Below are 16,168 nucleotides of genomic sequence, written 5' to 3' on the forward strand. Positions count from 1 at the left end.
TAGTAGCCATACTATGGAAGAAGCGAGTGTTAGCATCACCGTCATTACACCAATTAATTCTAGAACGAAGCTTCCAAAAGTCTTCTTCCATTTTTAAAAGGGCATTATACTCTTGTTGGAGAGTAGTTTCCAAGTTCATTAAAAAAGGCTGGTTTGATACTTAGGAGAGGTCTGAATTCCTTGAAGTCGTGCCAACATAATTCTTTTTTTCTTAAAGATATCTCCAAAAGTATCATTTTTCCAAGGAATTATTTTTTCTTTGAAAATCTGATGAGCTTTAGGAAGATCATTCGAAAGCTAGCTAGTCCTAACTATGTTTACAAAGTCAGGATGTCTACACCATATAGATTCAAGTCTAAAAGGTTTTCCATTATGAAATCTATTATTGGGGTTTAATTGGAGTAACAAAGGGTTATGATCAGAGTGTGTTTTGGAAAGATGGATAACCATGGCTTTTGGATAAAGACTTGTCCAGGAATCATTTACGAAAATTCGATCTAAACGTTCCATGATTAATTTATTAGATCCATGATCTAAACGAAAATTCGAAAGCCATTTCTTTGCTATTGCTTAGAGTTTCTTCTCCTTCTTATTCTTCTTAATTGCAAAATAGGTTTGTTAGATTGTAGTCGTTATTATTTTTGACAAATTGATAATTGGAGTTTGTTCTTTATGATATTTTAAGGTTATATTTCAAATTTGAGCTCATTTGAAGTAGATTTAGATATTGAATCATGTTTTAGATTATCGAAGAACAAGTTTATATTTTTGGGTAATTTGTACTTCAGACTTATTTGGCTTTAATTACATAAAAATATTAGTTGCACTTTAGACCTATTAGGCATTAAGTGCATCTTAAGTCTAATTTTTTTTTTTACTTTAGACCTATTTGGCGTTAAGTGCATGAAAATATTTACTGCACTCCAGACCTATTTAGCCTTAAGTGCGTCTTAAATGCAATTTTTGAACTTTAGATTTTATTGTCCTTGAGTGCATTGCACTTCAGACTAAAATATTTTTTTCTTCAAGCTTAAGTTGATTCTAAAGCGGGTAGACTTGTAAATTTTTAAAAAAATGGGTATAACTTCAATGATAACCTTAAAACTGGGTATAGATACAAATAGTAGAAATAATACCAGGTACTCGTTCTAAAGGGATGCTATTTAGAAATTAATTAGTGCGTCCTGGATTTTAGATATTTAGTTTAATTTATCAATACAAAAATATTTTGAATTGTCCTAAAGTTCAAATTTTAAATTTAAAATTTCGGGACAAAATTAGTACCGACTAATCTATTAATAACATTCTTAGAATGGAGATATGTGGGATAAAATTCAAAAATAGCCAAATTTACAAGTGATAATTAAAAAATAGGCATAGTTTCAAAAGTAGTCGAAATTTAGTCACTTTTCACGTAAAGATAAATCTGAACCAAAACACTATCCAAAATTCGAAGTTCCAGCATAATATATTGGAGTTACAGTATAATATACTAGACTTCCATCATAATATACTGGAGTTCCAATATAATATACTGGTCCAATATAATATGCTACAAGTTCATACACATGTGCTCCAATCTACAATATATTATGTTGTAACTTTTTGTATGTTGGAGTTCCAACATGATATGCTAGATATTTATACGCAAGTGCACCAATCTTCAGTATATTATGCTGAAACTTTCTGTGTTACAGTAAAATAGCGATTATTTTTCAATAATTTTGCAAATGGTTTCTATCTCGTGCTATTTTCACCCATATGTGCATTTGCCCGTGCAAATTGGCCCGCGTCAATGTTTTCTGAACCGGTCCGGGCCGGATCAATGACACCTGTTTAGAGTTCTTTTTCCCGCAGCACCCACTCTTCTTAAGGTGAATCAAAACATTCAGAAGTTGAATCAAACACTCGTTGAGCCTATTGTTTGAGCCAATTATCTTAGTTGTTGCGAAAGATGACTACTCAAGACGTAGAGATGATAGAGCAGGCAGCAGCAGCTCCTTCCAACTCTGTCTCCTCAACTGGCGGCCCCTCTGTCTTGCACCGTAAGTCACAATGCAAGAAACTCTTATCTATGTCGTTTAGGTTTATGGAGTTCATTATATAAAGATTTAACTTTGCGTTTTATTTTCAAGGATTATTGAATGGAATTTTCTCGGTTTTTATTTAAACTTGTTAACTCCACGATAAAAGGAACTCGCTTCCTGTGGAATTTAGGTTTATGGGTTTTACTATATAGCCTCAAAGATCCAATTATTTGTATTATCTTCAAGGGTTCTATAAAATAAATTCTTGATTTTGTGATATATAGTCTCAACGATCCAATTTTTGCTTTATATCTTCAAGAGTTCTCTGAAAAAATTTCTGGGTTTTAAAAAAATGAATCCTTTTTATAAGATACTAATTTTGTTTAAATGAATCTTGGTTAGAGTTCCAGAAAATGGTCAATTTGTTAATGAAATTGTCTGAATGTTTTAGATTTGAAGGAGATAGCATCTCTGATTGAGAGTGGGGCATATGCTCGTGAGGTCCGGAGGATAGCCAGAGCCGTGAGGCTGACTATGGCACTGAGGAAGAAGCTAAAAGGTTCTGTATTCTCTGCTTTCCTCAATTATGCTCTTGTGCCTAGATCAGAGGTGCATTCGCAGCTATCTTCATATCTACCCACGGTAATTTTGTTAAAAATGGTTATTGAACGTTGATATATGTAGATGCCATCCTTCTGAACATGTTTAGTATCCTTAGTGCTTGTTTAGTTTGTCAAAATAATTTCACCGTAAAACCTTGCAATGTAAATACGGCTTTTGGTTTCTGGTATAAGACTCTGTATTACTTGTAGAACTCTGCATTCTTCATTTTTGGTTAAAACTCCATACGATTCTGTGTTTACGTGATGTGGAATAAGAATACATGTATTAGCAATACCAGGGTAAAACTAATTCTTGATTGCAATCTCTGAATGATGATGAATGTACATAGGACATCCATGTATTATTGTTAATAAATAATCAAGGTATATTAGTCTGTGAACCAAACAACCCCTTAATGTTATGCCATCTCTTGAATTTACCAGTTTTATGTTGACTATATCCTAAAAACAGTGCATTTTTCTTTTTCTTGTCCCACATAATCTTTGTATCATGTCTCTCAGCCTTTCATATGCTTCCTCTTGATTTTCTATTTGGTCAGCAGTAGGCACAGTAATTCAGGTTACTTTATCAGCATACCCAATTTTTTTGATATGATAAACCCCACCTCCTAACTTGTGGTTATGGCATCCAAAGTCCCCCCCCTCCCCCTCCCCCCCCCCAAAAAAAAAAAAAAAAAAGAAAAAAAGAAGGGAAAAGTGCTCTTCCCCATGGCCTAAAATGGCCTTTACCACTTCCCGCTTAGTGACTCGAACCTTTGACATTATGATTGGAGATAGAGGATCCCTTGCACTAGGCCCACTTGCTAGAACAACTATTTATCTGGTAGCCGCTATTTGTGATTCCAACAAATCCTCTCTTTCTAGGGGTTGTTGGTGATATGATGATTATGCCTTTTGATTTGTTTATTTCTCATAGGAAGATGAGCATGATATGGAAGTTGATACTGCAACATCTGCATCTCAAGCCCCTGCAAAACATCCTTTGCCAGAGCTTGAGATCTATTGCTACTTGCTTGTTCTGATATTTTTAATCGACCAGAAGAAATACAATGAGGTAGGATAAAAGTTTTGTATTTAATGTCATATTGTCCTTCACCAATGAAGTTTTTGCTTTCCTTGATTGACAATGTATTTCTTGTTTACTTTCAGGCTAAGGCATGTTCCTCAGCAAGCATAGCTCGTCTAAAAACTGTCAACAGGAGGACTGTTGATGTACTAGCATCAAGGCTCTACTTTTACTACTCTCTGTGCTATGAACTAACTGGTGATCTTGCTGAAATTAGGGGGTGAGTTCCAATTTAATGGTTCAAGCTTACATATAACTGCTATGCCATGTATATACATCGAAAAACTTTTGATTTTAATTAGTAAATGGGAAAAGTTCTCACAGTTAGATCTTAGGAAGAGAGAACTGTAGCCTTAGTACTACCGTTTTGTACCTTTCATTTGACTTCTCTATTTTTGCTTCTATAATCAAATTTAACTTGTATTTTTCAACAGTATTCTCCTTGGGTTGCACCGGATTGCGACGCTGCGCCATGACGAATTGGGTCAGGTTTGTCATTTATTCAGGATCCCTAGTTGTTTTTTATCCTCTAAATGTGATTGCATCTAATTGATATGACGATTATGGGTGCAGGAAACGCTTCTAAATCTATTGCTGCGGAATTACCTTCACTACAACTTGTATGATCAAGCAGAAAAATTGAGGTCAAAGGCCCCCCATTTTGAAGCTCATTCAAATCAGCAGGTAATTCTCAACTTTATTCTCACATCTTTGTGCATATGTGGCATTCCTTAGACTGATTATTTATTTCTCTCGTGATTAGTAAAACCTGTTCATATTTCCTAAAATATAGGTATACTTTCAAGTTTCGGTTACTAAGTGGAGACTTGATTGGTTGTAGAATTAGCAGTTTTGCTTCTCCCCTCCTTTTCTTGCTTTCATATTTTTTCCTCTTCACCTGAACATAATGGATTAAGCCATGTGTATACTAAGCATTTTAACCACCCAAACCCAACAACATCCCTCCCTCAAAAGGAAAAAAAAAGGGATTAATGGATATGATTAAACTTCCCTTTATCAAATATTGATTAGAAGCATACAACATCTCAACATTCCATAAATTTCTGTTGTAATTATTAAATCTATTGACTATTTACACTTAGCAATCCAGTAAATTTAGTTGCTACTTTACTAAAGATAACTACTGAGTTAAGTAGCAAGATCATGGAGGCACAAACATTTGCTACTAAAGGACATAACACAAAAAAGAAATTAAACTCTATTTCACTTTGTAGCATAGAATGAAATGACGATACACAATAAAAGAATTGTATTTTGAAACTATTAGCTTCAGGAATTTATGGCTTGGTTTGTAAACTGCCTTGGTCTCTCTGCTGCAGTCCACTACCAATTTACACACATTATTTCTTTTCTTCAATCTGGTTCATTTTGATTAAGGAGTGAGCTTTTAGCAAGTCCTTGTTCAAAGTAAAAAAAATACTTAAAGATATGCACAAGCATTTATGCTATAGTTTCGTTGCTTAAAACCAATTTTGAAGTGAGACATTAAAATATAATTTAAACATGTAGACATATTTTCTTGAGAAAGGTAACGGTATATTAAATTATCAGTACAAAGGAAGTGCTGGAATCCATATTTACAGATATTCTTTTGAGAAGGATATTTACAGATTACAAAACGCTAAAGTATCACCTGCTCATCTCACAGGGATTCTATGACATCTATGAATGATTCTGCTTCATCTACATATTTTTCTTTACACCAAATATGAAATAACAAAATGCAATTCATCTTAATCTTCTGTATTGAGCTATTTCTGTCTTCAAACCGTCTTACATTCCTTTCTTTCCATAATGTCCACAAATTTCTGTTGTAATTATTAAGTATTGACGGTTTCCACTTAACAATTCAATAAAATTAGTTGTTAGTACCAGTAACTACTAAGCTAAGTAGCATGAGGCATTAAAATTTTGAAAATTTAAGAGGATATAACACAAAAAAGAAATGAAAGTGTATTTCACTTTGTAGCATATACGATGAAATAGAACACATAATAAAAAATTATATTTTATGGCTTAGTTTTTAAACTGCCTTGGTCTCTCTGCAGAACTCCGCTACCAATTTCTGCTCATTATTTCTTTTTTATTTTCAAGTTGGTTCATTTTGATTGAGTAAGCCATTATTTCAAGTAAAAAAAAATACTTAAAGATTTGCACAAGTGTCTATGCCACAGTTTTGTTGCTTAAACCAATCTTAGAGTGAGAAATTAAAATATAATTTAAACATGTAGAGGACACTGCAATTTCTAATTGCTAAATTGTTTTGGACTAGCAAGGACATGGAGTTGGAGACAAACTATAAATTCATACTAACTTTGGTTTTTGGTTCAGAATGCAAAATAACAGTAACTAAATAGGTTTTTGTTTGTCCATCAGTATGAAATTACATATATCTCACTAGGCGCTGGTGATATTTTTGAGATTTTATATTGGTATCATGGCAAGCATCAATATTTATGTTTGAACCTAACGAGCGGGAAGTGGTCAGACTTGATTTTAGTAGTTTTTATTGTTTGAATCGCATCCTCTGTTCAACATTTTATTTGTTCATATTTGCTCAAAGATTTTTGTACAATGTTTGTTGTTGCACTTCATCCTCATTCACCATCTTCCCTTCCTTTTCTTTTATCCTTCAGTTCTGCCGATACCTCTTCTACCATGGAAAGATCAGGACAATCCAGTTGGAGTATACAGATGCCAAAGAATCTCTTCTTCAAGCTGCTCGTAAAGCTCCTCTAGCCGCTCTTGGTTTCCGAGTTCAATGCAATAAGTGGGCTATTATAGTCCGCTTATTGCTTGGGGAGATCCCGGAGAGGACTGTTTTTATGCAGAAAGGCATGGAGAAAGCATTAAGGCCATATTTTGAGCTGACAAATGTGCGTATCACTAAACCAGGCTCGAGCTTTTTGTACTAAGGCATATTTTGAGCTTACAACCATCGAAGTTGAGACTTTCTTGTTTAATTCATATTATGTTCCAAAAAATATGTTCAATGTTTCTTCAAAAAAATGTGAAATACTTTGAGCCCGTTTGGACATAAGAATTTTTTCACTTTTTTCCGAAATTTTTTCACTTTTTTTAGAAATTAATGTTTGGCCATAAAATTTCCAATTTTCACTTGATGAATTTTGGAATTTTTCGAAAATTTGAAAAATTCCAAAAAACTATTTTTCAAAATTCACTCAGATCACTCACAAAACTTCAAAAACAACCTAGAATTATATTCATGTCTAAACACAACTCTAATTTTCAAATACCATATTCACTTAAAAAAAATTCTCTTTTTTTTTTTTGAAATTTTACAATTCTTATGTCCAAACGCCCACTTTATTTGCAGTGTTTTCCTTTTATCCTATATGCATTAGCGAGTAAGTGTTCCAAGTGCCACAACTGATAAGACATGCATTTATCAAACAATTACTATAGGGAAAACATGCTTTATAGTATATTATGATGCATTTCTATAAAGCATAAGTTAAATTCTAATTTAAAGTATATTCATTAGAGTTTCATTTACTTGTCAAGGAATACATGAAGATATGTTTGTGAATTGTACTTGCAGTCATTTGTCACAACTTACAAATTAGTTGTTTAGCTATAGATGCTTGATCTACCAGCTCTGTTCTCAATTTGGATCTATTTAAAAGAAATGGAGTTAATGATGAGGAGATGTCTTTGATAAAGAGATTCATGAACTTTTTTGAAGTGTATGTGTTTCATATACCATAAGGATAGAGACTAGTGTTTCGAAGTGCCATTGCTAGAAGCACCTGTCCCTCCCCTGGCCATTTTATTCTTGATCCCCTATCAAGTTCTTAGATCTGTATATGATCTTGGATTTTCAGGCTGTTCGCGTTGGAGATTTGGAGTTATTTAGAAAGGTTGCGGACAAGTTTTCAAGCACTTTCAGTTCAGATGGGACTAACAATTTGATTGTCAGACTCCGGCATAATGTCATTCGGACTGGGCTCCGCAACATCAGTATCTCATACTCTAGGATCTCATTGGCTGATGTGGCAAAGAAGCTGAGATTGGATTCTCCAAATCCTTTTGCTGATGCTGAGAGTATCGTGTCAAAAGCAATTCGAGATGGTGCAATTGATGCCACGTTAGATCATGCTAATGGATGGATGGTGTCAAAGGAAACTGGTGACATTTACTCCACAAATGAGCCTCAAATTGCTTTTAACTCAAGAATTGCCTTCTGTCTTAATATGCATAATGAAGCTGTCTGCGCTCTTCGATTTCCTCCGAATTCTCACAAGGAAAAAGAAAGTGCTGAGAAGAGGAGAGAAAGACAACAACAAGAACAAGAACTTGCTAAGCACATAGCTGAAGAGGACGACGACGACTTCTGATGGAACTGATGATCAGCATTGTGATGCACATGTGGCGGCATGCTTTATTTAAGAATTCTCTTCAGAGAATATGATCACATATACATTTCATGTGCAATTTCCTTTGATCTTCTGGTTCTTGCAATCTGACATCAGGTTTCTTGATTACTGCTGTTTAAATATCTCTTTAATCGTACATCTGTCCTGCTTGTTTGAGCCATGCATTTTCCATCCGCAAAAGATTGTTATCCTTACACTCTTATCTTTAGTTTTGGTGGGGGGTGGGGATCAGTTGAAATGCTTGTGATGGAAGAGAGTTTTCTAATAGATCTTATTTGGATAATGCATCAAAAATTCATTTGTCAACTTTTAATATGTATGGCTCTACTGATATTGCACTTCCTGCAATTTTGTTGACCTTTTCTCTGCCTGCTTTGGTTTTACCTGCAGAGAAAGGAGTCTTTTTTTTTTTTTCCTTGGACTTGTTCTGATTCCATATCATGTCATCCTATTAGGTGCCAGGGGTTTTCACAAGTAGCATCATGCTCTTCCTTTGGTGCAAAGCCTTATGTTTATACCAAAATAGCATTTTTCGAGGTCCCAAATTTGTTGGAGCTGCAACTTAGTAGTCCCTTTTTAACAATAATTTGTTAGTTTTAAAGTTTGCAAGAACCATGTACCCGATATGTTATAAAGTTTGGGCATTCCTGTGCAATCACCTTTTTAAAGATTTAATGGAGGATTAAGTCTGGCAAATGCAACTATTGATGTACCTTTCTCTCCTGCGTCTACCTTTCCGTTGCTCGATTGCTCTGCCACTGACATCTCCCCCACCATGGCCCTCCCAATTGCCCAGTACGAGTAAAACATAAGTCTAGAAGTCCCTCTACCTAAATAAACAGCAAATAGGCAAGAAACATTCTGTTGTTTTCTGTTTCTTTCTTGTTGGGTTGGTATATGGTTTGGTCATCTTACAAAGTTCTAGTTCTTTACAAGTCTTCAAGAGAAAAAAAGATCACGTGCAGATGTAATTCTAGCAATCTCAGGCTTTTGTTCGCCTAGGTGATCAGGAGTTCTTACTTTTGTTTCTCACAAGTTTTCCGGTACATCCAGTAAGGAACGACAAAGGTGTACCGCATGAATAGCTCGCGCTAACCCGTCAATTAAACTCGAGATTTTTCTTGGGAGGTATTGCGAAGGATTTGGAATGGAATAATATTGATTCATACGGAAAACAAGTTCTCTATTGATTCAATCACCTTACCTATGGGATATGGATCGAGGAAGGAAAAAAAAATATAAAAATCGAAGATTCACATTGTATTTTTCTCAATCTGATTTATTTCATACCTTCCATTCAATATGAAAATGGGTCAAATTTCCATATTAGAATGAATATGAAGTACTTTTGCACATACTACTTTGTGACAATAGGTGCTAAAATTCACCATCATGCGATCGAGACCACACTCTTAGGGTTCGTTTGGTAGGGTGTATAAGAATACTGCAGAATAAGGTGTATTAGTAATGCATGCATTGGTAATGTTGTATTAGTAATGCACTCATTAGTTATGCAAATATTATTTCTTATCTATTGTTTGGTGTGGTGTATTAAAATTATAATGCATTGCATAAATTTTTTTTAAAAAATAGTTGCTTACAAAAATGCCCTCCATATTCTCTAGCTTTAAGGGACTTTAAGGACAATTTTGTCTTTAACCATGCTAATGCATGCATTAAAGCCTTGGTATTACTAATGCCATGGTTTTGTATGCATTACTTATGCATAGGATAATGCCAAGTATGGTGTATTATACACAAGTTGAAAAAAGATTCCAAAACAATGTATTAGTAATGCATAGAGTTAATGCTTGCATTATTTTTTCTAATACCTCCTACCAAACGACCCCTTAGTCATGCCAATGTATTATGGTATGGAATAAGAACAGAGACAATTGTTGTCTTAATGAGCCAGTGTGAGAAATGAAGCAAGTGCTGAGAGGGCCAGCAATAGCAAAATGACAAGCTCGCCAAAAATTGTAGCTGAAGAGGAAGATGACGAGTTGAGATAAAATTTTGTTATCAGCAGTATTTCAGTTCACATGAAAGACGACTCTTTGGTTTATAAATTCCTGGCACATGAAAAACAAATAGGCTTTATGTTGGCACAAACGTGAGAACAGTGTTTTGGCACAATATACTACTCTGTTACATGAACTCGTTTATAAGTACTTATAAATAAAAATTATAGCAACATAGTATAGGATGAAAACACTTCTTAAGGAGCATTTACAATTTTAGTTTCTGTTTACTTAAGAAGGGCGAGGGTTGAAGGAAGGAAATAGTTCACTTTTAGAGAAGTCGAATTCTGGCAGTATCAGAGCTTTCTCCCGCAATTGCACAAAGTAATTGTTTATGGTGCCCGTTTGAGAAAGCATCTTGCCAGCTACGAAGACAACTTAGCAAGGATATAACCCTTGAGCAAGAATGTAATCTAGCAAAATAACGACTTTCTTTGATATCCAGAAAACAGGTTCTCTCTTTCCACTGTTTATGCAAGAGGATTTATATCTCTCTCTTTATTACTGTTCATGAAAGCAAGCAAATTCTTCAAAACACCCTTGGAAATTAGATGTTTGTGAGCTTAGAGGAGTTTGCAGAAGTATGTGTTCATCCTTCTGGTATCAGTTCAGGAGGTTGGAGGTGCATTAAAGTATCTTGCACAATGACAATGACAGAACAATAAGCAATCATCACCTAGTCGAACTCAATCCAAAAGATTTGACAATACTGCTGACCCTTTCAGCAAAAATACTGGATGTTGATCCATTATATGGGCCCCCCGAGAAGTGACATAGCAAAGAAGGTGTTCTCACCTTCTAGAACAACAAAAGCTGGAAAAAAAGGGATATGATCAACAGATTTTGGCCAGAAAGATTTTTCGGGGAAAGCTTCCATTTTTTCCGATCAACCTTCCTCCTCTTTCATTCATCTGAAAGAAAGAGAAGTTTTAGATAAAGAGTTCTATTAAAATTCTTTTTTCGACTCTTTCTCTAAGGGGCTTTTGGGAAGAAGGGACGAAGGAAGAGTTAGCAAGTGAGGGTGAGCAGAAGAAAATGAATAGAGATTTTTTTGTTGGAGAAAACTGATTTTAAGGGTTTTCTTACATGGAAGCTAATGTGGAGCACGTGTATCTCACCGCGCAGCTTTTAACTAGTTGTTGGATTTGAGAGGTGGTACTAGTTCCACTACAAACAAGAGTAGGTTTAGGTGTGTACGACTTTTCTGGACAACATATTGCAAACTGGGACTATACAACTAATGTCTGGATTTGTGAATTACTTTTGTTTCTCGTATATTCCCATTTTCCCTTCATCCCAATTTCCTGCACCTATGACTATTCAATCAGAGTTGATGAGCAACTTGTCTACTTTACAATTGTCCATTGCAGATGAAAACAGTGTGTGCACGTGTGTATATATATAGAAAAATCATCACAATAATGTACAAGGCAGATAAAAGTGGCGAATTCAGTTGTTTCAAATAGAATTTTGAGCGGCAAAATGATTGAAAGAGAGAAGGTTAGAGGTACCTGAAATTTTTTGCACAATGTTAATAGCTAAAGTAACCACGGCGGAGCTAGAAGCCAAAGTTCGGGTTCAGTCAAACCTAATAGCATTAATGCAAATCGATAGAGTGCACAAAGTATCCTAGGGAAGAGCCGCACCCTAAAGGGAAGGATGTGCAAACCCTATATTTATATTAAGAAATTTACTATGTACAAAAATTACATTAAGAACCAAGTTACTAATACCTAATATTATTATCCTAAAATTTAAAATCCATAAAATTCAAGTCGTGACTTCACCTCTAAATGTAAAACAACAACAACGACCCAGTGTAATCCCACAAGTGGGGTCTGGGGAGGGTAATATGTACGCAGACCTTACCCCTACCCCGAAGGGTAGAGAGGCTGTTTCCAGGAGACCCTCGACTCAAAAAAAGCAACAGGAGCCGATATATTAGTACCATAAAAATGCATAATAAAATAACAGCAATATAAGAGATATGAAATACAGAATACGAAATACGAAATAGATGGCTGGTATAGTAAAACTAGCAGGTAAAGCCCTGCATTAATAGACGACCAATGACATTCTTAGTCTAACTCCTAACTGGCTAGTCTCACTCTATTGTGCTGTAGAAATATTCACAACTTTCCCAAACCTACAACCTTAATGCTCGACCTCCATAATTCCCTGTCAAGGGCCATGTCCTCAGTAATTCTAAGTCGCACCATGTCCTGTCTGATCACCTCTCCCCAATACTTCTTAGGTCGCCCTCTACCTCTCCGCGTGCCCACTACAGCCAATCGCTCACACCTCCTCACCAGTGCATCAGTGCTTCTCCTCTGAATGTGCCCGAACCATCTGAGTCTTACTTCCCGCATCTTGTCTTCCATGGGGGCCACGCCCACCTTCTCTCGAATATCTTCATTCCTATTCTTATTCATCCTTGTATGCCCGCACATCCACCTCAACATCCTCATCTCTTCTACTTTCATCTTCTGGATGTGTGAGTTCTTTACCGGCACCCATTCAGTTCCATATAACATGGCAGACCTAACCACTGCTCTATAAAACTTACCTTTTAGTAACGGTGGCACTTTCTTGTCACACAAGACTCCCGACGCTAACCTCCACTTCATCCACCCCACCCCTATACGGTGTGTGACATCCTCGTCAATCTCCCCGATCCCCTGAATAACCGATCCAAGGTACTTGAAACTACCCCTCTTGGGAATGACTTGAGAGTCAAACCTCACATCAACTCCCGCTTCTGTCGGCTCAACTCCAAATTTGCACTCGAGGTATTCCGTCTTCGTCCTGCTCAACTTAAAACCTTTAGACTCAAGAGCATGTCTCCAAATCTCTAGCCTCTCGTTGACGCCGCCTCGTGTCTCGTCAATTAGAATAATGTCATCAGCAAATAGCATGCACCATGGCACCTCCCCTTGAATATGATGAGTCAGTGCATCCATCACTAGGGCAAATAGGAATGGGCTGAGCGCAGACCCTTGGTGCAACCCCGTAATAACTGGAAAGTGTTTAGAGTCGCCTCCTACTGTCCTAACCCGAGTCTTAGCTCCAGCATACATGTCTTTAATCACCCTAATATAGTCAACCGGGACCCCTTTATCCTCTAAGCAGCTCCATAAGACCTCCCTAGGAACTCTATCGTACGCTTTCTCCAGATCAATAAACACCATGTGGAGATCCTTCTTCCTATCCCTGTACTGTTCCACCATCCTCCTAATAAGGTGGATAGCTTCTGTGGTAGATCGCCCCCGCATGAACCCGAACTGGTTGTCTGAAATAGACACCGTCCTTCGCACTCTCATCTCTACCACTCTCTCCCAAACTCTCATGGTATGACTTAGTAATTTGATGCCCCTATAGTTGTTACAGCTCTGGACATCACCTTTGTTCTTATACAACGGGACCATTGTACTCCACCTCCACTCTTCAGGCATCCTATTAGTCTTGAATATAACACTAAACAATGCAGTAAGTCATTCTACGCCTGCTCTACCCACACACCTCCACAGTTCAACCGGAATTTCGTCTGGCCCGGTAGCTCTGCCCCTTCTCATCTTACGCATTGCCTCCATGACTTCATCGATCTCAATGTCCCTACAATTACTTAATTCATGGTTACTGTCGGCATTCCTCAATTCCCCACGTATAAAATCCTGATCCCCTTCTTCACTTAGAAGTTTATGAAAGTGGGTCTGCCACCTCCTCTTAATCTGGTCATCTCCCATCAAAACTTTGTCGTCATCATCTTTTATGCACCTCACTTGGTCCAGATCCCGAGTTGTCCTCTCTCTCGCCTTAGCGAGTCGGAATAACTTCTTCTCCCCACCTTTGTTCCTTAGTTCCTCATACAGACGAGCAAAAGCTGTCGTCTTAGCCTCGTCACCTCTAAATGTAATAACATTAATTGTGGTTAGTTATATTTTCTTTTGATGCTATACATATGAGATAAAAATTTAGGTTTTACTTTAATGTATACATATTTGTTTGACTATAAATGAAAGACAAAATAATCTAAATAGATGCAGGACAGACAAGATTTAAAGTATTAATTTAAATTTTAAGTGTAATATTTCAAATCAAGTTTTACATTGTCATTGGTGTTAAAACTTTAAGAACATTAAAACATCAATAATGATTTTTTAATGTTTCATACTAATTTATTAATTTTAAATATATCAATGAGATATGATAAAGGTATTAGTAAACTTTATCTTATCAAAACAACTAAAGCAATTACCACTCTAAATAGATTTTAAGTATTAATTTAAATTTCATCCTTACAAATTAAAACTCATAAAATTTTGTTTCTCAAAATTTGATTCTCTTCACTTGCAACGAAAAGGTAAAGATAGTTGAAGAAATATTGGACCTTTAAAGAACTATACTATAAAACTTTAGTACCGTTATAGTAGAAATGATAATCAAATAGTTTGATCTGGTTTCAATTCTTTATTCATTCAAATTCAGTTCATAACTATTGACGCATCAAAACAACAACTTAAGTAAATTGCATTGGCAGAAATGAGCACCTTTTTATCTCTATTATAAGGATAAATATCTTTCCAAATGAAAAATCTCAAATCAAAGAATTACCTATTTAAAATCAGTTATGACATAAATTATTTAGAGAGTGCTAAAAATATTCAATTTCTAATGTTAGGATAGTGGAAAGTAGTAGTGATGGATTTGATATTGAAATGCAGGTGGAGATGAATGAATGTGTTGTTTGTAAGTCAATAGGAATTTGGTTAAAATATGATGCAACTAAATAGATACTTGGAAGAGCCTGTACTGGTTCGCAAAGGAAATGAAGATTTGACGTGCTTTTTGGATGGATAAAAGGAATAAATATCTGAAACTCTCGTTGGCACAATTTGTTAAAAATTCTTATTCAACTCTCAAAAGTCTTTTTATTAGCAAATCTCAAAGTTCTATGTTTTTTAATCTAAGAATGCAAAGCTAAGTTATGTTTTTGCGAAATTGGCTTTATGATTACCAGGGTGCAATATCATAAAAAAATTAACTTAATTTTTTGTTGAACATTTATTGGTTTGTAGGCGATTATAGAATATGATTTATAATTATTACTATTCATACGAGTTACTACTGATTAACATTCTTGCAGTGTAGGAAAGCTAACTTTCTTTTATAGTAAATCAGTAACGGAGAAAAAAATCTTGTAACATTAAAAGTAGATTCACTAAGTACACATACAAATTAGGCCAAATTCATAGATTTCAACTTAGATACTTTAACCCTAGCTTGTTCCTGTTAGACACTCTAACTTTAGTAAATTATAACAATTAAACACCTCAGGACTAATCAGTACACAAAATGTAATGCGTGAACTTCATACGCGTTAACTTGGCAAAAATAACTAATGACAAAACACCGCATGGATTTTGAGTCAAAAAAGCTTTTGAACAAAATAAATAAATAAAACTCTGGCCAGCCCACTTACTATTTTCTAGAAATCTCAAAGTTTTCTTGCTCTGCAACAAAATGGGCGCTGAAAATTACATCCATGGCTGTAAAAAAAAATTGCGGGGGGGGGGGGGGGGGGGGGGGGGACAATGGTGAGGGGTTTCACGGCGTTAGAGAAATAATCAGCGGTACGCTTTGGAAGTCTTGGTGAGGCGTCTAATTTCCCGAGCTGCTAGAACTTTCAAAGCGTGGTCATCAGATTGAATGAGAAGAAGGGTTTGCCAAACGCTAGAAGTTGACGCCATCCGATTAGATATCATCACCGAATTTCCTCTGGGAGTTGCACTGGTAGTGGTAGAGTTTAATTTTGTATCTCTCGCATCCAACTTCCATCATATTGACAAGTAAATTATTGGTAAATTGGTACCTTTTGTCCTAAAATATGAGGTCTTCAAAGCTCTCTAAAAGGATTAAACAGAAAGAGAGTAATTTGTTCATGTGGTTATTTCTTGTTAATATAGAGGTGATGGCTGCAATAATGGTGAAGATGGAGAGATCAGTGGAGGTGGAG

At 35.8% G+C, this 16,168-nt stretch overlaps 1 protein-coding gene across 1 annotated transcript; it reads left to right on the forward strand.

Annotated features, from left to right (window-relative positions):
• Window positions 1–1,771: 1,771 nt before the first annotated feature.
• Window positions 1,772–8,440, forward strand: LOC107814298 (putative 26S proteasome non-ATPase regulatory subunit 3). The gene is made up of 8 exons (XM_016639679.2): window positions 1,772–2,045; window positions 2,479–2,669; window positions 3,567–3,704; window positions 3,800–3,936; window positions 4,151–4,205; window positions 4,290–4,400; window positions 6,374–6,613; window positions 7,583–8,440. Exons 1-8 carry the CDS (start codon window positions 1,955–1,957, stop codon window positions 8,093–8,095), a joined length of 1,476 nt encoding a protein of 491 aa, XP_016495165.1. The 5' UTR covers window positions 1,772–1,954; the 3' UTR covers window positions 8,096–8,440.
• Window positions 8,441–16,168: the final 7,728 nt, after the last annotated feature.

The sequence above is a fragment of the Nicotiana tabacum genome, chromosome 6, assembly GCF_000715075.1.
Source record: "Nicotiana tabacum cultivar K326 chromosome 6, ASM71507v2, whole genome shotgun sequence".
Lineage (NCBI taxonomy): Eukaryota > Viridiplantae > Streptophyta > Magnoliopsida > Solanales > Solanaceae > Nicotiana > Nicotiana tabacum.